The sequence below is a fragment of the Grampus griseus genome (assembly GCF_964374135.1).
Source record: "Grampus griseus genome assembly, chromosome: 5".
Lineage (NCBI taxonomy): Eukaryota > Metazoa > Chordata > Mammalia > Artiodactyla > Delphinidae > Grampus > Grampus griseus.
The window spans coordinates 85,354,737-85,381,414 of NC_138998.1; the positions used below are offsets into that span (position 1 = coordinate 85,354,737).

Sequence of the window (26,678 nt, forward strand, 5' to 3'; positions counted from 1 at the left end):
CAGAAATGGTTTGTCTGGGCTTTTGCTCTATTCCCTGTTACTGTGTTGAGTCATATAATTTATCTGGATTTCATTTTTTTCCTTCGTAAAATAAGGGCATTGAGCTAGTTGGCCTCCAAAGACCCTCCCGGCACTGACACTATGGTTCTATCTTCCGTTGGTCCCCTCCGTGCTTTCGGATTAGGGAAGTCCTTTTTGGTGACTAGCGATGAGTGTCGATTTCCAGAGAGACACCAGCACATAATGCTCCACATTCTTACCTGCAGTCTACGATTCCAACTGAAGTAAAGTAACGGCTCAGAGCTGGTGATGAACTGTACACATCTGTGAGCTAAAACAAACAGGGCCAAATTAACAACCACACACATTACTGCCAGGTCATACTGCATATCTATCACCTGACAAAGCAAAACTACTCCTAAGCAAAGGAGATCCAACTCTAGGGAGGAATTAACTTACCTAGAGGCTCTGGATGAAGAAACAGGAAGGGGTGGGCCCCTCACCAACCAAAATTCAAGTTAGCATTCATTTCAAGTGATCTCATTTGTAAGGATCAAGTGACCAGGCTGGGATTTTCAACATCTCGTATGTTGCGCTGAGACCTGTGGCCTTACTGGTCGGCAGCCTGAGCCCACACAGACCCGAAGCACCATGGGAAGGAGGGAACTCCCGCGGGGCTAGGAAGACTGCAAAACAGGCCGCTCAGGGCCCCGTTTATAACCAAACAAGGGCCTCTTCTCTCTTTTCTCCAGAGCTTCACTCCAAGGAGAAACAGCCATGCTGTTTCTGGATAATGGGACCAAGGGGGGAACAATGGCAAAGATTCGGAGTTCTTATTTTATCCATGAAATGTTGCAACCATAAAAAATAATGACATCTGTGTTCGCAACTACCCAGGTTTCATGCCCTCACATTTTACCATATTTAGTTGAGCCCTTTACGTGAAGAAACCCAGCACAGCTAAAGCTATTCCTACACACTATTCTGTTTTTCCTCCCTCCCTCCCCACTACTAACCACTGTCCTGAAGCTGGCATGTATCCTTTCCATGCATGTTTTTATAAACCTAACACTCCCCTGTGTAATCATAACTATACATAAATTTAATGCACATTTTTATTCAAATAAAACATACCATATTCTACATAATCTTCTCTGACTTGCTTTTTTTTCCACTCAAAATCACATGTGAGGTTTACCCATAATGGTACATCTAGAGGGAGGTCATTCAGTGTGACTCCTAACTCTGCAGAGATTCCATGAAATGATCGCTCCACTTCATCCCTTCCCCTACTGGTGGCCATGGGCTTTGTTTCCGATTTTCTCCTGCTACAAACTATGCTGAGGTGATCCTGCCTGAACCTCTCTGAGCCTCTCTTCTTACACAGGTAAGAGTTTCCCTGGGCCATATACCAAGAGATGGACTTGGGTCCAAGAGTTAGCACATCTCTACCTTAACTAAGTCTTTCTGAATTGCTCTCCATTTCACTCCCCTCCCAGCAATGTATAAATGCTCTATTTCCCACAGCCTTGCCAGCATTTAATGTTACCAGATTTTTCCATTTCTGCCAATCTGATGAGCATAACATCGTGTTTTACATCATTTTCATTGGCAATGTCTCGCTTTCTAGTGAGGTTGAGTATCTTTTTGTGTGTTTATTAACTCTGTGGGATTTCTCACCTTTGAATTGCCTATTAGGGCCCTGTCTTTCTCTTGAGTTGTCTTATCCAAACTGATTGGTGTTACATTCTGGACACTAGCTGTTGGTTTTGTGTCATAAATATCTTCTCCCAGTCTTTGATTAGTCTTTTCTTCATGCTTCAGAGATGTGAATTCTCACCTATGCTATCCGAGAACTTGTGCCTGAATGTATTTACGTTGCACCTCTTTAAAATTTACTTTGAAGGTTAAACGCCTTGCTCTTAGCAGGCAGGAGGACAGTGCTGGGATCTGGGTACACCCCCCAGCATGGACCCAGCTCTGAGGCTGGAAGCAAGCCCACGGCCAGGCCTCTGAGAGCCCGGCCAGAGACACTCCTGCCGGCCTAAAGCCTCAGCCCTGACGTTGTTCTAGAAATTCCACACCTACGGTTTCCCCCATGCTGAGCCTGGCACGCCCTGCAGCACCTATCACAGCTCAGTGCCTCACAGTTTTATCCGGCAGCAAGCAGCAGAACTACCCCCGAGGAAAACGTGCCCACCTGTCTCCCCCGCATCCCAAGCGGAATCTCATGCAGGCTGCATCCATATTTCGCTCCCACTTAACTCACTGGTGACAATTCATTCTCTCCCAGGTAGAGCAGATGAGATTAGACCACCTCCTCTAATCCTGCCACTGTTGCTGTGATCTGCATAGGAATCTTGACATAAGAGGCATTGCTATCTCTGCTATCTCTCCCTTTCTCACTGATCAAAAAAGAAAAAAAAATTCCAGGCATTCGGGGAGGTTACAGAACATGGCCCAGGCCACTCTGCTAGTAAGGGATTCAATCCTAGATGTTACAGACACTAAGGCCAGCTTCCTCATGTTTTATCACACCACGCAGTGGAGATGGAGCAAGGAGGAAAGTGGATCCTTCTGAATATCAAGGAGGAAAGTAGCATTAAGTGTTAAGAACTTTGGGGGGAAACAACTGGGTCATCTTATAGTTCTTGAGCCCCAGAGAAAAGAATATTGCCAACAGGCCGACAGTCATTTAGAAAACCTGGGAGGTTGGAAAGTGGCTCTCCCAGGGCTGCTCAGAAGGAGAGGGAAGAAGATGACGATGCTACAGACGGGATTATTTTTCAAGAGCTGAAAATAATAGCAATAATAACAACAATAATGCCACTCTCTTCCTTTAAGATTGAGCTTCTTATGTCAGGAGTTATGTTTGTCCTTCCTTCTTTTTTCCCTCCCTCTCATCCTTCCTTTATTAATCCTTAGGGCCCTAATCACTGTGTTTTGCACATAGTAGGTACTCAGAAGAAATGTTAAGTTAAAATTTTATGTTAAGAGATGGAGTGGTATACTAGATCACTTTCAGTGTCCACTCTAACGTTCTTTTTGGCGGCATGGTCCCCAGCTATAATTAGGACATATTTAGGAGCTGTTAATCACACTACCCACTTTGGGACCAAAAAAGTGAAAAGAGGGGCTCCTCACCCCTTGCTCTGGTGTCTCTCACACTATGCCTATGAGGCTGGGTACAGACTGAGCTCAGAGCCCGGTGAGCGGATCACCAGAGTCAGGTGCAGTGGCTCATCAAAAACCGCTTCCAATTATTTACAATAGCCAAGACATGGAAGCAACCTAAGAGCCCATCAACAGATGAATGGATAAAGAAGATGTGGTTCATAGAGACAATGGAATACTACTCAGCCCCAAAAAAGAATACGATATTGCCATTTGCAGCAACACGGATGGACTTCGAGGGTATTATGAAATAAGTGAAATAAGTCAGACAGAGAAAGACAAATGCTGTAAGATAACAATTATATGTGGAATGTAAAAAATAAAACAAACTAGTGAATATAACAAAAAAGAAACAGACTCACAGATACAGAGAACAAACTAGTGGTTACCAGTGGGGAGAAGGAAGCGGGGACAGGCAAGATGGGGGTAGGGGATTAAGACGTACAAACTACTATGTATAAAATAAATAAGCTAAAAGGATGTATTGTACACACACAGGGAATATAGCCAATAGTTTATAATAACTATAATTGGAGTGTGACCTTAAAAACTGTGAATCACTATGTTGTACACCTGAAACTTATAATACTGTATATCAACTATACCTCAACCTTTTAAAAAGTGATAGTGTTAAAAAAAAAAGAAAGAAAAGAAAACAGCTTCCAGAGGAAGAGGGATGCCTTCCCTGCATCATCAGAGGGGCCAACGCTAATTCGGCAACAAGCACGTGGACTGAGCTACGACACCACAGAGCTAACGGGCTGCCTTAAGCAGAGTATCAGCCCCAACCCTAAGAGAAGGAAACTGGCAGTCAGATATGAGAGGGGCCAGGAAAACTGTGCTTAGAAAAGCAAGACAGTAAAGCAAAAGAGAGGGCACAGTGTTTCAATATCGACTCCCATTTACCTTCCATGTCCAGAAGCTTCTGGAAACTGGCCTAAGTGGAAGAAAGGGGTTCTTGACCTGATAATTAGATAGTAATTAGATAGTAATATCTCTCATTTTTGTTCCTGAACATATTTGATTGGGAAGCCAGGGGCAGGAGTCATTTCAGCTCACTGCACCTTACGTTTATCATCTGCAAGTCAGATAATTCTTTTTAAAAATGTTTTACAGGGCTTCCCTGGTGGCGCAGTGGTTGAGAGTCGGCCTGCCGATGCAGGGGACACGGGTTCGTGCCCTGGTCAGGGAGGATCCCACATGCCTCGGAGCGGCTGGGCCCGTGAGCCATGGCTGCTGAGCCTGCGCGTCCGGAGCCTGTGCTCCGCAACGGGAGAGGTCACAACAGTGAGAGGCCCGCATACCACAAAAAAAAAGAAAAGAAAAAACAATGTTTTACAAAGTTCTGTATAGGCACCTCATATGCACCTGTGGGTATACAGGGAAAGTGCAGTGATCTCCATTTATCAGAGCAGGAACAAGCTCAAAGAGGCCTGTGAACTTGCCCCAGAGATCTGCCAGTCCCTGTTCCTCAGCCACTACACGGTGATGAGTTAAAAACACCTGTAGAATCTGCTCACGCCTGCTTCTGTGCAAAAGAGATATGGCTTTAAAGTGAGTGATTAATATCCAGTTCCCCTGGACGTAGAGTGTCCAGTCTGTAACACGTGACACATGTGGACGCTGACTCACTTGGTTTCTGCTCAGCCAGTGCAAAACCCCTCAATCAAAAAAGCACCCAATGGACTTACTTCCCTAGTGGTCCAGTGGTTAAGACTCCGAGCTTCCACTGCAGGGGGTGTGGGTTCGATCCCCGGTAGGGGAACTAGGATCCTGCATGCCACACGGTGTGGCCAAACAATTTAAAAAAAAAAAAAAAAAAAGGCAACCAAGAGGAAAGTAGCAATAGGCTATTCACTCAGCAGCTTGCTCTGGAAGCAGGTGACAGGAAAGGAGGAAAAGGGAACTGCAGATAAGATATAAACAAGGAAACGAAGGAGGAAGAGAAACCTGGAATAATCCTCGCAAGGTACAAACTCCTGTGATCAAAGGGGCAATCAAACGGTATGCACCTGGCTGCCCAGAAACTGACTCTGGGGTGACCTAGATGGAATCAGATGGAAGCCAAATAAAGAGGGCTCACTCCGTTCAAACTATCAACTGCAGGGAAGAGGGTAACAGACGGCAGGCTAGTCTTGCTTAGGTTTTCTTATCAAAAACTTTTCTGGGTCTGGCCGTGAACCACCCTGTCTTTGACAAGGTGACAAGGGCTGCCCACCAACCCTCGTGGTCTGGCTGCAGAGCCCCCATATTGCACAGAGGCTCATTCTCCTGCATTTCCTGCTCCGTGAATGATGTCACCGTCCACCCACGTGGCCACCCAACCAGGAGCCTGGAGCCATGCTCTCCCTCAGACCCACATCCAACCAGCCATGAAGTCCTACTGAGGGAGAAGACCTCTGAAATCTCACTTGAACCTTAATTACTCCCCCTGACATTGCCCTAGTTCAAGGCTCTCTCATTTGTCACCCAACTTATTACAACACCCTCTAACTAAGCGCTCTACTTCCAGTGTTTTTCCATCATCACACAGAACAACTGAAATCAGAAGCTGACCATGTCAGCCTGCAGATTAAAACCTTTCAGGGCCTCGTCAAAGAACACAGAAACCTTCACGAGCCGACCCGTCCCCTCCTGTTCAGCCTCACCTCTGCAAGTCCGCTACACAGTATGCAGGGGCCCTAGCACATCCTCCAGTATTCCCTGCTCTCTAATCTGAAACACCCTTACTTCATATTTCAAGATTCTTCCTGAGTGTCACCTCCTCCAGGAGGCCCTGCGTGCCTCCATCCCCACCTCCATGTTTATATAAAACACACTGAACGTATCTCAGTGATGGAACATATCACACTGTTTATAACTATTTAATTGCTTCCTCTACTTGGACCGTGAGCTCCCACTGAGCGCTCAGACTTTGTGACCCTAGCACCGGGCATGTTGTTGAGCACATCGCAGACCCTCAATGAAACTTCAGGTTGAATCAAGTATAAGACCGGAATGAGAAACAGAACACTCTCCTCTGGGATGCATTTAGCTGGAGGCCAGGGCTCCTCCCTCTGGCTTTGCACTACAGAAAATCCATTTCTAAGCACCGGTTTCTGCCACTACCCAGACAAAGAATCCAAGCTTGAAGCTACCTACCGGCTAGCTCTAAGCCAACTGTTCCAGGAGAATTCAGACTCTAATGCTAAGAACTCAGTAACAATGCATAAGGTATCCTACCCTTTTCGTGAGCAGGTCAGGCAATTTCTCTTCAGTAACACACTCCTCTGGAATCTTTAGCGTGACCAAGAATGTTTTATTAGACGACAATTCAAGTATTTCATTTTCATCCTCATCGACATAGGTTACTAAAGAGAATGGGGGGGGTATAAAAAGTAAAAGTAAACACATGCATAAAATAATAAACTTATTTACTCCATTGGCTGCTATACTTAAAAAATAAACAACGAATATTCATCAGGGATAAAGCCTGGACACAGTAAGCAAGAATAAGCAGAAATGTTTTCTCTTCTCAGTAAGGCTGAATAAAGACAAGGGCTCACGTCTATCATGATACAAATTTTGTTGTTTTATTTGACGCCACGGGGGGCTCAGATTCCACTGAACACAGACTGGGAGAAGGGCGGTGGGAGGAAGCGGGAAGAACGTGAACTCCTCTGTTAAACTGACCCTGTAGCTTAGCTACATGCACAGGTGTCAAGGCAGACGCTGGAGACGTTCTGGAGGGGCCAAAAAACAATGGGGGACGGGGGACAAGGAGTAGAGCAAGGAACTTTGCTGAATCCTCTTCGGTTCTGTACACATGCTGAGGAAGTGTCCATCCTCGAGCAGAACAGCTTGGGGATTAGAATCTGAGAGCGTGAGCATGAAGCCATCGCTCTCCAGGATGTCCCACGGCGGGGATGTTGACACACTCTGTTTGCACTCAGAGCCCCAGGGCTCACAGGACTTACATTCCTGGGACAATAGTTGGCTGCTTTGTTCTAAGGACTATGAGTTAATTGATTTCTTAAGCAGTTAGAGCCAAAGGAAAAACACACAAAGTCGGAGACAGGAGTTCAAAGCTGGCATGCTGGCACTAATTATGCTCCCCTGGCTTCCTGCCGGGGTCACTCGGGGGACAACCTCTCCGGCCCTGAGAAAGGCGTGGATGACTGGAACCAGGTGTTTGTTGTGAATTTTTTTCTGTAATCCCACACCTCAAACATAACATTATCAGCCTCTTTTACTGGATTCTGAAAAGGCCACAGTGGCATCAATTCTGGGTTTATGATGGAAGAAAGAGTCCTGGTACTTATTCCCTAAGGAAGTCTGAAGTGTGAGGCATGAGAAGCAAGGGAATGTGCAGGAGAATTAACAGAGCGCGCCGGAGGCTGCCAGCCTTCGCAAGTCCAGCGCAATGTTGGCCCCTGGCTGGAATCTGGAGTGTTCCCACGTTTCCTGGTAAAGAGTGGCTGGCTGTGCCTCAACTGTTTGCAGAAACAGTGTTGCTTGTGCTGAGCCTCTCCTTTCCTTCTGGGAGTCTGGAGTTTTGGTAGGTACCGGGCAGAGCCTGCCTATGAGACCAACTCCAATAAAGCCTGAATCTCTAATGAGCTTCCCTGGTGGACAACATTTCACACGTGTTGTCACAACTCATTGCTGGAGGAATTAAGTGCACTCTGTGTGACTGCACTGGGCAAAGACTCTTGGAAGCTTGCACCTGGTTGCCTCCATATTTTCCTTTATATCCTTTAGCTGTAATAAATCAGTCATCTTTATGACTACAGGCTGAGTCCTATGAGTCTTACCAGCAAATCACTGAATCTGGGGGTGATCTTGGGGACCCCAACACAGGGAATTATCCCTGCATCCTTATTTGTTGTAAGTCATCATGTTATTTTTGTCTGAGAATAAAAGTTATGCCCTCAAAGCAGAAAACTTGCAAAGTATAGGAAATTGCAGCAAAGCAAGAAAAAAATTACTAATAATTCTTTAATCAAAAGGTCCCCCCCATATTTTATATTATATATTTGAGGTCTTAATGAGAAGGTAATTTGTATACTGCTTTTTGTTGTCATCATTTCCTCTCTGTCTTGATTCTTTTGTTGCTGTTTACATATCAAAAGCCATTCCCCACGTGTTTAAAATTCCTTGCAAAGATTATTTAATGGCTGCACTAATGTTCTAAAACCATTTAGTGTTTTTATCTTTCCAATTTATAAATGCTGCTGCAATGGGTATCTTTGAGCTCTACACCCACCACATACATTTCCAGAGTAGATATCATTGCCTCAGAAAGGAATAAGGATGCCAGAGAATGGATACAGGAGTCACAGAACTGCTGAACTCAAGGGCACTAAGAAATGCCAGGTTTGCCATTGTATATTCTTGCCTCCTTTGCCACAGACTGATTGACCATAAGCGCATGGGTTTACTTCTGGGCTCTCTATCCTGTTCCGTTGATCTGCATCTCTGTTTTTGTGCCAGTACCATACTGTTTTGATGACTGTAGCTTTGAAGTATAGTCTGAAGTCAGGGAGCCTGATTCCTCCAGCTCTGTTTCTCTTTCCCAAGATTGTTGTAGCTATTCAGGGTCTTTTGTGTTTCCATACAAATTTTAAGATTTTTTTGTTCTAGTTCTGTGAAAAATGTCATTGGTAATTTGATAGGTATTGCAGTGAATCTGTAGATTGCCTTGGGTAGTATGGTCATTTTGAAAATATTGATTCTTCCAATCCAAGAACGCAGTATATCTTTCCATCTGTTTGTGTCTTATTTGGTTTCTTTCATCAGTGTCTTATAGTTTTCGTAGTACAGGTCTTTTGCCTCCTTAGGTAGGTTATTCCTAGGTATTTTATTCTTTTTGATGCGACGGTAAATGAGATTGTTTTCTTAATTTCTCTTTCTGATCTTTCATTGTTAGTGTATAGGAAAGTAGGAGATTTCTGTGTATTCATTTTGTATCCTGCAACTTTACCAAATTCATTGATGAGCTCCAGTAGTTTTCTGGTAGTGTCTTTAAGATTTTCTATGTACAGTATCATGTCATCTGCAAACAGTGACAGTTTTACTTCTTTTCCAATTTGGATCCCTTTTATTAAGAAATGCCAAGTTCAGGACTTCCCTGGTAGTCCAGTGGTTAAGGCTCTGTACTCCCAATGCAGGGGGCCCGGGTTCGATCCCTCGTCAGGGAACTAGGTCCCATATGCATGCTGCAACTAAGGAGCTTGCCTGCCGCAACTAAAGAGCCTGTGTGCCACAGCTAAGGAGCCAGCACAACCAAAATAAATAAATGATAATTTTAAAAAAAAAAAAAGAGGAAGAAAGAAATGCCAAGTTCGAAAAGAGGTCTCCAATAATAGCTCTAATGACATATACTTAACTTGTATTATCTGAATGAATCTGTACCCGACCTGGCTAAATAGTCGTGCTTGTTAAAATAACAACAACAGCAAAAAAAAATAGGCTTACCCAGTCAGCAGAATTTTCATGTTTTTAATGGGATTTAACCTAGTCAGTATTTCCATGTAGAGAAAACGTCTTTAAAAAATTGTAGTACATACACAGAGGACACTGGAGGCACACAAAAACAGCTCTTAGGCAGGAATATAAGAAATGAGGCTGGAGAGGTAGGCCTTCAATGCCAGATGTCTTCAAGAGATAATGGAGGTTGTTAAATGCCTCCCAGGAAGGAGATGAGGGTAAATCTGCTGGTGATAGATGGGATGAAATGGAACTGGGGGAGATTGGAGGCAGAGAGGCCACTGGACAAGAATGGGAGAGACAGATTTCGACTGACAGCAGTGGGAAGAGGAAGGAAGGAAGGGAGGGAGAAGAAAGACCAGGATGGTGGAAACAGAGCTGGCTGTAAAGGCAGCCAGACTTAGTTTGAATTCCAGCTCAGTTAGTCATTAGCCATGTTACTTGAGCAAGTCACTTAAATCTCTGAAGTAGTTTCCTCAACAGAAATGCCTACACGGTAGGTGACGGTAAAGATAAGAACCACCATATATAAAGTATACAGCACAGAGCCTTGCCGTAGGCAGGTAGTCAGTGTTGAAAGTTTCTATCAAGACACTACCAAGGAATGATTGATAAGACCTGGTCATTATCTAGCTATAGGAAAGAAGAAGAAATCAAAAATGTTCCAAAGTATCAAGCCTAGGTAACAGGAAGAATAACAGCTACTGTATGAAGCATTACGCACATGTATGCACTTGGATTTACCTCATGTAATCCTCAAATCAACCCTATTAATTAAATATTAATGTTTTTATTTTAAAATGAAGACATTGAGGCTTAGAAGAAATGCATAATTTGCTTAGGTCAGTCAATCGAGCTAGTAAGTAGGAGGGTCAAGGTACATTTATAGACACAGATCCAGAAATCATTTATATTTTACAAATGTGGAAACTGAGGCAAGGAGCGTTGAAGAATTTGCCTAAAGTTACACAATTGGATGATATAAACCTGGCCTCATGACTCACCATGAAACTATAAAAGGTGAGCTCAGTGGAGAAGGGGATACACATGACTAGTAGTTTCACATGGATAATGATAAAGACGATGACAGTTATTTCCAGGTAGAGAACTACAGCAAAGTGCATGACTAAAACTCAGGGAAAGTGTTCCAGGGGGCACCTCCGAGAGGGGATGGCTGCTGCCTTGGGACTAAATGAGCTTCTCAAGGGAAAGAATGAAGAATGAGAAGAGTGAGAAGGCTGAAGACATGCCTCCTGCAATCACAACATGGGGCCAAAGGCAGAAATAAAGTCCTGAAGTCCAGAGTTCTGAAGGCCTGGACGAGTACAATACAGTGGACAGAGCTGAAGGCTGCAAACAGGGCAGGGGAAGGGAGAAAGGCCATTGGGTTTTATGATCAGACACTTTTTGTTGACCTTTGGAAGAACAATTTGGGACCAATGGATACAGTGGTTTAGGAGTGAGCAGGAGATAAGATCACAGACCTCTCTTTCTAGAAGTTTGCCAGTGAAAAAAGAGGGAGAGACAAATATATAAATGAAGTAGCAAGATGCTGATGGAAGACTGCTCTGAAGGAGAGACCATGTGAGCACATTTGAAGAGGCCCGAGAGGATGGTTAGAAAGAAAGGGCGCTATCTGAAGGTCCACGGGTCAGAAGAAGCTGGAGAGGATTCTACGGAGAACACAGGTGAAGAGGTCAGTCTTGGGAAGGCAGGAGAACATATGAGATGTGAGGGAAAGAGAAGCAGGTGAAAATGCAAAGAAATTCCAAGATACCGGGCTTGCTGTCTGCCTAGGATTTTCCCATGAGTCACCCTATACCAGGGAGCAACCTGTGCAACTTGCTTGTCTGCCAGGACCATGTGATGTCATAAGATGTGATGCTTATTCCCAACTCAAGGCAAAACAAACCCATCCAATACAGCATCACGTAGGAAGTCCCTGCCTGCATCTCAGTACCAGAGCCTCCCCTACTCATAGAAAAGCCCTTATGGTAAGAGAGCTGGGGGACATCACATAAGGGTTCCTAGACTGTTAAAACTGGTCACCTTTAACTCATGTTTCTAAGCATCCACCTACTTGTCACAGTTTGGTTTCTGTAACATTTAAAATATTTTGCCCAAACCAAGGAAAGGTTTCACCAGTTAAGGCATTCCTAGGGTCTCTCCCCTCACTGTTCGGACACATTAGTAAAGAAAGCAGAATCCTTGAGGATGTTTATCTGATTCTCCAAATTATCCAGACAGGAAATGACTTTGAGAGAGAGGAAAGCTTTTTTTTTTCCTTTACCCTTCACACCAAGGAATTTATAATTCCTTAGGGAGAAAGAGAAAATCCATTAATACTTTTTTCCTAAAGATCTGGGACAAAACCAGGCCTCTAGATTTAACGGGAAGGATTCCCTGAGCTCTGCCCGCGCCCCCCTGCCAACCCCAAATTGTCCATTTTAAGAAGGTTTCATTGTCTCTTGTGAGCCTGGCGGAGTGCTAGCCTCTCCTCCACACTGTGGACACAGCCCAGGCTCAATGCCTTAAGCCGAGCCGTGATCCTGAATTTGCCATCACTTCAGTGGTGGACCACGGGCAGAGTCGGGGGAGAGCCCACTCCAGGTGCAGGCAAGAAGGGGTGCACAGTCTGTAGAGAATTAATAATAATAAACCTGACCACAGGTTGGTCTGCTTGTATTATCACCACATCATGGCCATTCCTATCAATGTCAGTGACAAGCTACAGCTCCCCACTGGGCACCTCCTTCTGGTACCCTATTGGCCCCTCCCCAGATGGGATATCTTTCTGTACTGGGATGTATTTAGTGTACCCTCTGGGTCCACTCCAGCTCCACATTTATTATCACCTCCACCTCTGAGCCTCAGTCTGGAGACTACAGAGCCCCGAGACAGGAGAGTAAGGAGTGGGGAGAAAGGGAAGGAGGAGGGGCATGGCAAATGGAGGTGCTGAGAAACTTCACTTCTTAATGAACCAGACAGCATCACTTCTTAAAGAATGTACACTCATTCTTTTTTTTTTTTAATTGAAGTATAGTTGCTGTACAATGTTATATAAGTTACAGGTGTACAATGTAGTGATTCACAATTTTTAAAGGTTATACTCCATTTACAGTCATTGTAAAATACTGGTCATATTCCCCATGCTGTACAATATACCTAATAGTCTGGATTTCTTTCTCCCCTACCCACATATCGCCCCTCCCACATTCATTAACGAATGCACAGCCTTCGACTCTCCCACCTGCCCTTTTCCCAGACAGCAGCATTTTCTACACAGCGCCCAGAAGTTCTACCAATACTCGATTCATATCAACGGGCTTGACAATTGGACAATGGCTGATTTTTGCAGACTGTCATCCCAGAAGTGCCCGTGGAGCTGCTCTGGGTGAGGCTGGGACTGTCATGGAGGGAGTCCTGTCCCTGCTCCTTTTTACCCATTAAACCCGCCACTGCCTACTATGACCCTCTCCACAAGCCCAAACTCTTGAAAGTTGAGATGCCAAGTAAAATAAAAGTATTTCCCTGATTTAAAAAAAGTAAAAGTTTGAAAATCTCTCTTACGGCATTAACATATTTTAAACACAATTTTATAACCAGACTGAAAACAAAGTTTGCAACGCAAGTGTTAAAAAACTCTTCCCTGAATCTGATCCTGTGAACTCTCACGTCCCCCTGAGAAACTGTGGAGGAAAATGGAATCCCTTCTTCTGCAGGTTGCTCTTCGTGATCTGAAGAGGTCAAATGACTTTCTGAGAATGAAAATGGAAGACAGCTCTTGGATCTTGAGTTTTTTTGTTTTTTTTTTTTTTTTTTGGCCACTCAGCTTGCAGGATCTTAGTTCCCCAACCAGGGATCGAACCCGTGCCCCCTGCAGTGGAAGCATGGAGTCTTAACCAATGGACGCCAGGGAAATCCCTGGGTCTTGAGCTTTAGAATCCTCAATATCAAACCAACCAAATCTGTGGCATCATCCTTTGCTATAGGCCCCAGATGCCAGCCGATGGTTCAGCCAACTTTTAGGACAGCACTGGCTGGTTGTGATAGGACAAGGCTGTGTGACTCAAGTTCAGTTTCAATATCCACATGTGGGAGATGATGGGAAGAGGGAGTATCAACACTCATACCAAAGCGATTGTCCTCAGTGTGATGAAGGAGGGGCAGCACCTCTTATCAACTTCTCCCTGCCTCAAAGACACAGCCATTTCACCTCAACACTGCCTTAAGTAACTAAGCAAACATGCTGCCTGCCTGGGAAGCTCACATGCTAGAGGTTGGCACACCTCAGCAGAGTTTTCCTATTTCTTCAGGTACTGTAAAACTTTGAGACAGGAGATGAAAGTGTTGGGACAAGGAGGAACAGGAGGTGAATGACAAATGCAATTCCTTAGGAGAATTCCCAGGGCCCCCTCTGGAGAAACTCAGGGGCTGCCATGCTTGCTCTCATCCTGTAACTTGGTTTGCTATGGAGAATCCAGCTCAACCCTTATCTTGTGATGATCGGATCACCCTCACAAGTATCCCAGTTCCAGAAGAGGCCCCCTCACACCCCTGTACCCTACAATCACCCACACATAGAAATGAAAGCACTTTTCTTCTTTCCTATTTTGAAATTGAAATATTGCCCACTGGGGGCGGGGGGGGGGCCGCTATATTTATGCATCATAAAAACCTTAATACTGATAATCATAAAAAAATTAGCAACTACCTAAAAGGTTTTAAAAAGATGTGGAAGGGCTTCGCTGGTGGCGCAGTGGTTGAGAGTCCGCCTGCCGATGCAGGGGACACGGGTTCGTGCCCCGGTCAGGGAAGATCCCACATGCCGCGGAGCGGCTGGGCCCATGAGCCGTGGCCGCTGAGCCTGCGCGTCCGGAGCCTGTGCTCTGCAACGGGAGAGGCCACAACAGTGAGAGGCCCGCGTACCGCAAAAAAAAAAAAAAAAAAAAAATGTGGAAGAGTACATCATGCAGTTATAAAAAAAAGTTCACAAATAATTTTTAATGAATTGGCAAAATGATCTCAATGTAACATTAAAATCCTAAAGGTGAGCCACAGAATGATAAAAAACAATCTGATTGCAAATCATTTTTAAAATGCAAGTAAGAAAAAGACTAGAGAAAAATATAACAAAATATTAATAATGTGGATGGGCTTTATGGGTAACTGAACATGTACTATGTTCATATTCATAATAAAAAATAAAATGAGATAATGCATGTAAAATATATATTTAGCACCATGTGAGTTTTTGTTTTGTACCACATACAACACAAATATAACAGTGATTTCTAAAATAAGTTAAAATAATGACAGCTTACAGATGCATGGTTCTATGAAGTTTTTTAAATGCTTCCAAATACATTATTCATCATTTTACCATTACAATAATATACTAGGTATATCAGATAAAGTTATCGTTATACAATAATTACCTTTTTACAATAATTATCTTTACTAAACAAATTATTTTAAAAACTTTTCAAACATGCATGGGTAAGATACAATAAAACATAGTGTTTATGGAAATTAAAAATTTAAGAAATCTTCAACATCCAATGGGTAGAGTTTAAAGTAAAACAATGACCCCCATACTTTTTCCAGAGTTTATAAAACACACAAAAAAGAAAATAAAAAAGAAAAGCAAAAATCATGTATATCTCCCGTCTATTCAACATATCGCAAACCAGTTTTAAATTCATATTATAAACGATGAAGTAGCAGTGAGTACGTCTTTGATTTCAGCGTTTAAGTGTCATAAGCATTACGTGAGTTCTCAAAATGCATCAATTTAGTCATGTTTAAAACCTCTTACCTCCAATCAGACATAAGCTTATGATGATGACTATAACGAGACCTAGAAAAACAGAGGCGAGGACCATCCACAGTTTGCACTTTCCAACCAAGTTCTTATTACAGGAGTTCCAAGGGCTTTCCTTGTCAGCCTGGAAAGCAGAGGGAGACTTAGAGGCAGGCATTTGGTTTCAAAAAACATTTTTTAATACTCACTATGGGCCAGTGACACTGAAATGAAGGCAGCAGGATCCTGACCTCGAGGGGCTCCACCCTACTGAGTCAAGTTTACAAAAGGACAGAATGGAACCTCACAAAGAAGTTAGCAAGAAAATGCTCTGGGGACTCTGAGGTGGGAAGGACAGGCAGGATTTTGAAGGATGGACAGAGAAAGGCATTCCAAACCCAGGAAAGAATATCCTCCGTGCCGACTCACAATGAAATTGGCCAAGAGATGCATCTGATAGGAATGTGGGTTTCAGAGGCAAGTAATGAGAGTTAAGATTAGAGGGAATGAAAGGTTGAAGCATATCTGAGAGGGTCTTAAATGCTGCCAGAGCAGTTTGGACTTAAATTGGCGTGTACTGGGAACTCGTTGAAGGTTTCTGGCACACAAAAGCTGAGGAGAAGATTAAGAGAATGATGTATAGTTTAGACCAAGAGAACCTTCTGCTGGGGCCCAGACTCTATGTAATAAGGGCCTGGAAAGGGAATGAAAGGGAGGACAAGGACGGGAGAGATACCAGAAAATAAGCTGCAATGTGTGTAGTGAGGCAGAGGGTGGGGTTAAAGTAAATAATTTCAACCACTCTGGTCTACTGAACATCAACACCGTTTCACTTCATCTGAACACCCCTGCAAGGGAGGTATTAACCCATTTCAAAGATGCAGTTGGGAGAGATTAGCCAGGACTAACCCCTGCTGCGTGACACTGCCCCGCTCACTCGCTCTCCCATTGGTCTACAGGGTCCCCCAGGCACTGTATGGGGCTCCAGGTTAAGAGTGCGCCCAGCCACCTCCACGCTCAGTACTGCCACCTGCCCCTAAAAGGTCCCATTCCTCTCCTCCTACTTCCTACATGGAGACCATGGGAAACAATGGAATATGACGCAGAAAAAAATGTGTTTCTCTATCAGGATCCCAATCCCAGCTATAGCACTTAAAGGCAGGGGGACTATCAGCAAACTCCTTACTGAAACTCACCAGCCCCAAGGTCCTCACCTGTAAGACACACAAGTAATAAATCTAGCTCACGGGGCTGTTATAAAAACTAGAGATCACGCACATGAAGCACTTGCTAAACAAGGGTAGAGCGGAGGTCACACTCCGGAGCCCCTGAGCGCCCTTGACACTGGCTCTCAACACACAGGAGCCAGTGGTTACGCGGAGTATTCACCTGCCTGGCCAAGCGGCAGCAGGGCACTTCCTGAATCCGCGCCTCGTTAACTTTCTCTTCCATCGTGATTTCAGTGGCAGCTATCAGAAAAGGAAACTGTCCACGCAAGGACTACAGTTTAATCTTTCTCAAGGAGAGGGTCCAAGCCTGCATATCAGAATCACGTGAAGGGGAATTTAAACAACACCTAGGCCCTACCCGGACCCAGGGGATCAGATTGCAGGGAAGGGGGGAGCAGACCCAGTTTGTCAATGTAGACTTCCCAAGGTAAATCAGCTGCTTTACGAGAGGTGGACCCCTGGTCTGGAGCCTCCCTGCTCTTCAGGAACCTGGTCAAATCTCTCCTTTCGTGGAGGCCTCCCTACCAGCCCACCCGTGGAGAGATCTCCCAGTACACACAGCTCATCTGCCGCTGCCACTGCCTGCCTTGTCTGGTTTCAGGTCCGAATATAAACAGATACCGGCCTATCTTCCTAGGGAAAGTGAAACCACATAGAAGGAAGGGTGGCTCTTAAAATTCCCCACTCTTATATCCCATACCTCTGCCTCATACAAGTAACAGGCACTTAATAGACGTGTGTTGCTTAGTTATAGTGGGCGCCCAAAATTTTGAGAATGCACTTTGAGAAGCTCTAGAGTAGAGGTCACACTTTGGAGCCCCTGCATGCCCTTCAGGTGGGGTATGAGGGGTACAGTAAAGGCCCCGTCAATATCTGGACAGAGGGAAACCCTCTTGAGGTAAGTGGGTGTGGAGTCCAGGGACGGCACCACCGCTCACCCCTACCCACAGACTGAGCATTGCTCCAAGGTCACCAAAGCTAGCGGCTCAACAAGGCACACAAGAAAGAGGAGTCCCAGTATAAGAAGCCTTGAACTTCTCAGGGGACAGAAACATATCTTCCTATTTACAGAGCTCCTGAGACACATGCCATTTTCAGTCCTGTACAAGACACAGCAGGAACCATAAAGATTCGTGCCAAATGAAATGGTCTGGAGTCTCAAATGACCCCATGAATGAGGGTCGATGCACCTCTTTGGCCCTTTGTGCCTTCACCTATGCTATCCCTTAGAGACCACAAACTAGGACGCTGGTGGTGTGAGGAGACCAATATTCTGACTTCCTGGGGGAACTCAGCTCAGAATTATATAGCCCTCTTCTGTAGGAAATGCCTCTTCCTGTCCAGCCCATCACTGCCATCCTACAGGCCGGCCCCTTCTCCTGCCGTCAGCCCGAAGGCAGAGACCACTATCCTTTGAATGACTAATCTTCACATATTTTAAGTCATCGTAAAATGGTCTGTCAGACACACCCAACCCATCAACAGAGTACAGCGCTGCTCAGCGGTCTGCACACCAGAATCAACACAGGAATCCTAGTTTTTCGAAGTGCCCCCAGGAGAGTCCACCCTGCCTTGAGAGAGCCTCTGATCCAGCAGATGCATGATACCCATGCACGCTGGGCCATGGAAACACAATGCCTCCTTCACTGCCTTCTTTGGCATTTCTTGCCCAAATTCTAGGCCATGAGGAGAGGCCACAGGCAGGTTCTTCTCCAGAGTGGCTTCTGAAGATTTTTGCAAACTGCATCTTACACTCTATGATGGCAGCATATGGCCCAAGAATTTCTGTGACTTTCCTCTGACTATTCCCCCAGATATATTCACATCCCTCTTCAAATAAGGTCCAAATACATGACATAAGGTCCTGAAACAATGGCAGGACTACGTATCTCTTGGATACAAAAAGCTTTTCTTCTCTTTGGCTCAATTAGGAAAAGGTATTATATAGATCAGGGGAAATTTTTCTTAGCACACAGTAAAATCTATATTTTGTAATCTGCATTGTGGGATTTAATCCACTTGTTGACTCAAGCACAAAAGAGCCAGCTGAGTCTTGTCCTAAATTCTGAACAACACATGTCAATGGGCTAATTTTTAGCTAGCCCATTCATATATGTATTGCCTGCCTCAAAACTACCCATGGATTATTACTGCTATTATCAAAATGATGCTGCCATCCCTTAAAATGCCTCTGGGACTTCTACCTGAAAACTGAGGTCGGAGTCCGTGAAATGAGCCATAAAAGAAAAGTAGTCTTACTCAATTATCCCTAATGCCTTTTCCAGTTCTGACCCAACTATATTGCCATGTTTACAGTGATGGCAGGCAAAGTGAAGTTCACTGGCTTACAATCTTTTTCCCTCAAGCCCCAAACCCAAAGTAAGAAACAGAAAGTTCTTTCTACTGCCTTTGAATACCCTCCCAGATGAGCCCTTCCAAGTAGGAAGATACCCATGATATGGGATGTCTTCTTCCCGATGATTCTCAAACTCTTCCCTGCTCGTCACGCATCTACCCGTCTGCTCACATCTCCCTCATCATGCCAGATACGCTACTCAATTCCTCATGTTTCACCTACGTTCCATAACTTACAGAAATTAGTAATAATATATAACAGGCAATTATACATAAATAAATATGTTATATATATTTATATATTCAAATTATGTACATATATATAGACATATAAAATAAATCAACAAAAGCAGCATAGGTTTGAAAAACAGCCTGAGTTCAATCTCAGAGCCACCACTGGGTGAACTTGAGTATTTTGGTAACTCCGCCTGAGACTCAAGTTCTTCACTCAGTTTCTTCTTCTGTCAAATCAGAATGCCACCCCCTTCCTCTGAAGTTTGTTGTGCTCATTAAATGCATTTATGTAGCAGAAGTGTTTGGCACATGATAGGTACAAAATATATGTTTAGTAAAAACACATGGACTTAATGCTACATTTCAAAGTTGGAAATCTTAACATATAGTTTAAAGAGACCTACACACAAAAGTCTTAAGAGTCTGGATCTTGCGCTTGTGGCTACATTAGTTGACTTTTCAATTTAAAATACACTTCAGCTGATTCTATGGAACCAAAGAGAATGATTAACACATTAGATGAGGATTTTTTTTTCCTCTTTTTAAAAATTATTCCTCTTCAAGCATTTCTAGAATGTTCTCCAAGTGCTGATGTAACCCTTCATCTTCACGCCATTCTGTCCCTCACACAGCTTTCCTATTTCCTACACAGCTTTGTATTTCCTACAAAGCTGGTTCACAAGGAAGTCTCAGATATCTGTATACACCTGGCTAACAAGGAAGTAATTAAAACATGAAAAAGCAATCTCTACCAGGTAGGTTAAATGATAATAAAATACTGACACCCTGTATGTGTCCTGCACAGTCTGCTCCTCCACTGTATTCAACATGCATTCCCAGGCCTCACAAAGAAGACTGGCTGGCCACATTACATTACCATCAGTTGACAGCTGGGAAAACATAGACCTTAGTGCCTTGCCTTGGGACACACCTTTTAATGGGGAAGTTGTCACCAGAATTCAGATCTCTGGATTCAGTCCCAAACCATGGAGTCCGTGGGGTGTCCTGGGTCTATCTGACATGAGGCAAGTACTCCCAATTCCCATTCCTAGACATCGCCTTGGAGGATCCATACGGCAAGTCCACAGTTGCAGCCACTTGCACAGAGATCAAATCATCTTCCTCCAACTTTCATTTTTCTATGGTATTCATCTTTCATTCAAATATAAGGTAGCAAATTACTCTCCAGGGTACCTATAAAAGCAGACTTTACAGTATTACTAGGAATCAAGGAGGAAGCAAAAGCAATGCTTTCAACTTCTGAATTTCCTGCGTATCCCCGAAATCAGCAGTTGAGCTGCCAAAGGGATGGCAGTAGAGGAGAGGGCCCTAGAAAAATCAGGTTGGAACCATATGTGTATATATGTGGAGTTCCATATACCAAGTAAACATCAAGCCAGTTAGAAGGGTTAATCAGAAGGTAGAATTCAAAGTCTCTGCTGTGTTACAAGCATTTGATCAGAATGAATAATTTTCCTGCCCCTGTTAGAGCTGAATCAGAAGAGTTCAGCCTAAACATCACCAGGGACTTACTTAGAAACTGAGATGAGGCCAAAGCGAATGAGGCCGTCTAGTTCTTTGAGACAAGAACTTGTAAATTATTCCCCTTAGTTGAGCAGGGCAAGTTCACCCCCCAGGCCTTCTGTACTTGCTCTTTTCTCCCTTCTCCCCTACATCTCTTCCTGTGAAATCAAATGGCCAGGCTGAGAGAAGACAAAAAGTGTGGACGCAGGGGATGGCGAGCCGGGATGGGGGATGGTGAGCCGGGATGGGGGATGGCGAGCCGGGATGGGGGATGGTGGGCGGTGGGTGAAGGCTGGGGGAGGATGGAGGGGGAGGGCAAGTCGCAAGGTCGTATAGGAAAGGAAGACAAAGAATTCTCAAGAAAAGGAGACACCAGTTATCGCTGGCTCGCCCTACTGGAAACAGAAAAACCAAGTTAAAAGTTAATGAACTTTTTAAAACCACCTCTACCTCTGGGGATTCTCTCTCTGAAGAGAGGAGCCGCACACCTCCGGGATAAGATTCCTCAAGTTCCTTGGAGCCGGAGGGATCCGAGGGGCCTCGGGCAGGCTCAAGGTGGAGGGCATTGTTGTGTCTGCTCCATTCAGAATATTCCAGCGCGCACCACCGGCGCTTGGGGTCTGCTGCGCCCAGAAAGCTGGCTGGAAACCGGAAACTGCGGTGCCAGGCCCGGGTCCTGGCCGGCAGCCTGGCTCAGAGCCCGTCGGATAACGCTGCCAGAGCGAAGACGGCCTTACCTGAACTGGGCAGGGCTCCTCCTCCAGAGGAAAGATGCCCTGGACGGCTCCACCGAGAGGCGTCTGCTCGTCTGGCTGCCCCTGGATCACCGAGAGCTCCAGGTCATCTCCTGGCGATGGGGGCCCGGCCCCCTCCATGGAGGATTAAACAGCCCGCCAGAAAGCAGGACGCGTACACCTGAGGGTGCAAAGTGGCCTCGAGCGTGGCTTGCCCTACGCCCCCGGTGGGCGGGGCGGGGCGGGGAGCTCTCGGGCGGTGGGCGGGGCCTGGTGGGGCGTGGGGGGTTGGAGGCGGGCTTTGACGCCCGGGAAGCGCCCCTAGCTCCCGCCAGGTGCCGCAGCCTTGGGCTGCTGTGAGCTCCGGAACACAGCGGAAGAGGGCTGTTTTTCTGGTTTGTTCAGGGCGCTGCTTGCTCTGCCTTTTGCTATTTGTACATATACAAAGCAGAAGCTGAGCCGAGGGCCTGATTGGGCGTCGGGCTGTGGCATGGATGGACATTCCACCCTCCTCGAGGAGCTGTCTGTTGCACGGGCTTGCCCCAGTTTTCGCCGTCTAGCAAAATTTCATTCATTTAATCAACATATAACTATGAACATATAACTATCTCCTGCGTGCCAGGCATCGTGCGAGGTTCTGAGCCAATGAAGGTGCATAATACGAATACACTCCTTCCTCTTACGAGTCCAGAGTCAGGCAAAGACACCGTAGTGAGTGGTGGAGGGAACAGCAGGCTCAGGAACCAGGCTGCCCAGATTAATCCCCTCTCACAGGGTTCCTAACTGCGAGACCTTGGACTTTCATCTTTCTGTGCCCAGTTTCGTCATCTGGAAAGCTGACATAATGTTAGTACCCCCCTAAGGGAGTTGTTGCCCGATTTATAGAGTTGATGTCAGCAGAGCACTCAGACATATAGCAAACATTCATAAACGTTGGCTATTATCTACCTTTGGGAAGAGGGTCAAGATACCCCACCATCACCACCTCCACACACACACACACACACACACACACACACACAACCTGAGGAAAAAGTATATGCACCCACTCACAATCCACAGTCCATAGTTCAGAACTTCTGGTCTTGAGAGCCTGAAATTATGTTTGCTCTGCAGGGTGTGCTGATGCTCTCAAGCTTCTGCTCAGAGCTGGCTTGCTTCCCTACTTCTTCCCTGCCTCCAACAAACATACATACTGAGATGTGTTTGAGACCTGGACCTGGCACATATAAATCAGCTCCATTTCAGAAGATGTTGACTTGTGCCCAAAAATCCAGCACCCTCGATGCCTACAGTTCAGACACTGCCTAGATATCGGGTCTCTAGTTGTCTCTTGCCTGCTGCCAGCTCATCTGGACTCTGGACTCCATCTGCCTGCTGGATGGGGTTGTGCTAACTGCAGCCACTCAGCTGCTGGCCGGCACTGACTTCTGCTTTCTCTGCCCTAAAAGGCAGGACTCAGTCTGCATTCTCAGCTGGGATTTTGTAAGAGGCTTTCTGATGAAGGAGCAAGGGTTAAGGGAACCAAGAAGGGGCACCAAGGCACCCAAGGACTAGCAACAGGAGAAAGCCCTCCGTACCCTGAGGCTTAAAAGGGACTAGAGCTTGATTAAAAACTAGAACCATCAGTTGGGCCCTCTTGATAGGATCCGTAGTCACAAAAATTTGCAGCCACTGCCAGGACTACAGTCCAGCAGAGAGGAAAAATTCTCTGATCTTTGTCTCCACCTGCCAGGGTTTTGCCCGTTAACTCCCACTGGAAACTGGTGATGGAGGTTGGGGGTCGGCCTCCCAGGCTAAGAGCAGAGAATGAATCAGAGGTGAAAAGAGAGAGGAAGCCTGCATGTATACCTTTCCCTACAATAACTAACTTCTAGTCTTCCTTCTCAGACATTCAGTAGTCAGTAGACTCCTCTGGTCTGACCAGATTCCTCTTCCTGGCTGGTCCTTCCTTCTCCCATTCTGTTGCCACTCCCCACGTCTTTGTTTATGATGCTCTCTCTGCTTGAAATGCTTTTCCTTCCACTCCAGCCCACTTTCTGTACGGACAGCTCCCCTTCATCTTTAAATCCAAGCTGAAACACACTTTTCCCAATAAACCTTCTCTGCTTCCCTTCCTCCACCAAAAGTTATCCACACTCTTCTCTGCTACCCATACACGTTGTTCCTGTGCTAACCATGTCACAGGTTCAGTCTAATTTAATTCAGCAAGTAGTGCTGAATTCTTGCTCTGTGTCAGGCATTCTTCTTGGTGCTTGAGATGTAGCTGAAGAGATAACTAAATAAAACACAAGCACTGCCATTGTGAAACTAATATTTATTAAGGGGGAGCAAACTTAAATAATGTTTTTAGAACATCAGGAGGTGGTGCATGCTATGGGGAAAAAAAAAAGGTAAAGAAGAGTATGGGAGGTTGGAGAGCTGAGCGGTGCAGTCGGGAGTTGCGATTATAAATAAGGTGACCAACTTAGGCCTCATTAGGAAAGTGAAATTTGAGCAAAGAGTTGAAGATGGCGAGGAATTAGCTCTGCAGATTTCTGAAAGAAGAAGGAACTCCGGGACAAAGGTCCTGAGACTGGAATCTGTCTGACTTTTACTGTCTGAGAATCAGTAAAGAGGCCAGAATGGCTAAAATGGAATATAAGCAGGAATTTTTTTTCCTTGTCTGCCTCCACCAGTTGTTTAATCTCCTCGAGGTATCTATGTTCCCAGTACTCCGCTCTGTATCCAGCACAGTGCCCTCTGTAAATGTTGAATAATTTGAATATTCTCGGTAATGACAGCTTGCTAGACCCAGGGCCTTAGACCCTGACTAGAACCATTAAAACCTCTCTAACCCTGACTCCTATCCTTACCCAGCCCCAGACCACCTTTCCCATAATTTCCTCATTTGACTGCAGGAGCTCATTCTCAGTGGGAGATTCCCTCTGTTGTGTAGGATGGACTGTGGCTGTCTTCCAAGCCTGGTTTCTCCATGAACAGATGTCTAAAATCTCCTTCACTCTCCCAGAGAACCAGAAAGCTACTGTTTCCTGTCACAAACATATTCTACACCACATCTCTCAATGCCTTCTGAGTACCACGAGGCGAGGTTTATTAATTCTCTTACCTAGACGCAAATGCATTTCCAGAATTTCATAAGACTAGCCCTTGTACACTGTTGACATCCCTATGGTAGTATAGGTTTTGAAGACAAGAAGAGTTAGGATCAAATTTAAACCCTCACTAACTGTGTGTTCTTAGGCAAGTTGTTTAAAGTCAATGAGCTTCTTTCCTCCTTATAAAATGATTCCTACCCAGTAGAGTTAGGAGGATTAAATGAGGTAATTAAAGTAAAGCATTTATTCCTGTGCCTGGCAAAAGCAGAATCGCAGTAAATATTCCTTTCCTTTCCATAACTATGAGTATCTCTGTAACTAACACCCACCTACCCCAAACTCTTTGCACACAGCAATAACGTTTGATTCAATATACTTTCTTTTTTTTTTTTTTTTTTTGTGGTACGCGGGCTTCTCACTGTTGTGGCCTCTCCCGTTGTGGAGCACAGGCTCCGGACGCACAGGCTCAGAGGCCATGGCTCACGGGCCCAGCCGCTCTGTGGCATGTGGGACCTTCCCAGACCGGGGCACGAACCCGTGTCCCCTGCATTGGCAGGCAGACTCTCAACCACTGCGCCACCAGGGAAGCCCCAATATACTTTCTTTTGATATTGATTTGTGTTCCTGTCTTGTCACATTTTCTGGATTGCTGACACTTGCTCACACCTCCCCATATTGCCTGAACTACTTAAATTCTTATTTGCAACCTGTTCCTGATTTCTGATAACTGCAAATTTCTTCATCTCCAGACAGCTGACCTAGAATGTAGGTGAATGTACCAACTTCTACTTGAGGACTTTTTTTATCCTGCCAGTCTGACTCTAAACTGAAGATTCAGATGAGTTAGAAAGAAGTGTTTCTCCCTGGAGGTAGAACCAGGTTTAGATTAAATAATTCTTGTTGAAGTTTAGGAGTTGTGAATGAGGAATCAAATTCTATCTAGATTTCTTTTTGCATTTTCTTCAAAACTGACTTCTATAGGGGTAGCTTTTTAAAGGATATTGTTCTTTCATAAATAGTTCTTTAAATGTGTTTTTAAAAGTATACTGTTCTTGCACAAATAGTTCTTTTTAATATAATCTAAAAATTATTATTGACTCAAGTACTTTAGTTCGTTCAAGGGGGTCAAATGTAAATAACATTAAAAAATTCAAACATACTTCTTGCCAAGACTTGCTGACCAGTATAAGATTTTCAATTTTGCTTTTCTTGTCATAGTACTTGCTCTTCTTTCTTCATCTCCTTTAAGAGCAAATAATTTCCTAAATGGTTATCATATAAAACAAAAAATAAAGTAACATCATTAAAGTGAGGTCACCAAAGCATCTCATTAGCTTCAAATAGATCTATGCCTCTTCAAAACACCACATTTTGGGGGCTTCCCTGGTGGCGCAGTGGTTGAGAGTCTGCCTGCTGATACAGGGGACACGGGTTCGTGCTCCGGTCCGGGAAGATCCCACATGCCGTGGAGCGGCTGGGCCCGTGAGCCATGGCCGCTGAGCCTGCGCGACCAGAGCCTGTGCTCCGCAACAGGAGAGGCCACAACAGTGAGAGGCCTGCGTACCGCAAAAACAAACAAACAAAAAAAAAACATCACATTTTGTACCCATATGTTGACAGATGGCAAGCAGTACTATGCTGAACATCAGCAGTTAGAGCAATTGGATCAGCCACTCAGGATAATCAAGCAGAAAACAAATGAGAAATAGTTGGTTGGCTTGTGGTATTTCATTTTGCAGTTTTCCAGGCACTGTGAAGGGTGAGTCCCTACAAATTCTCCCCAATAGTCTAGCACATGAAAATGCTCCTGTCTTTGTTTTTGGAGACCATTCCACTCTATTAACTAAACCAGTCTTGGAATTTGCCTCTACTCACACCTTTGCAAAAATAAAGTCGATATTCCTACATCATTCAGGTTCTAAAGGCATCTTGGCATGAAGTAGCCAAGTAAGTTAAACTGGTGTTTCTCAACCTTTCCCCATGTCTGCACTGATGAGGAACATGGTACACTCACATTAGCACCAGCAAGAGCTTAGAATGGTAGCATGTATGCGTGGTT

The 26,678-nt window shown here is 44.9% G+C and overlaps 1 protein-coding gene across 1 annotated transcript in view; it reads right to left on the minus strand.

Annotated features, from left to right (window-relative positions):
• LOC309822522 (TPA-induced transmembrane protein) overlaps positions 1 to 21,690 on the minus strand; it is a 30,947-nt gene extending 9,257 nt beyond the window's left edge. The window contains exons 1-4 of the mRNA XM_082654382.1: positions 21,525 to 21,690; positions 15,461 to 15,590; positions 6,397 to 6,524; positions 261 to 331 (exon numbers count right to left, since the gene is read on the minus strand). Coding sequence (XP_082510508.1) covers positions 261 to 331; positions 6,397 to 6,524; positions 15,461 to 15,590; positions 21,525 to 21,662 — 467 coding nt within the window. The 5' untranslated portion in view covers positions 21,663 to 21,690. The remainder of the gene's footprint in view (positions 1 to 260; positions 332 to 6,396; positions 6,525 to 15,460; positions 15,591 to 21,524) is intronic.
• Between the last annotated feature and the right edge of the window lie 4,988 nt (positions 21,691 to 26,678).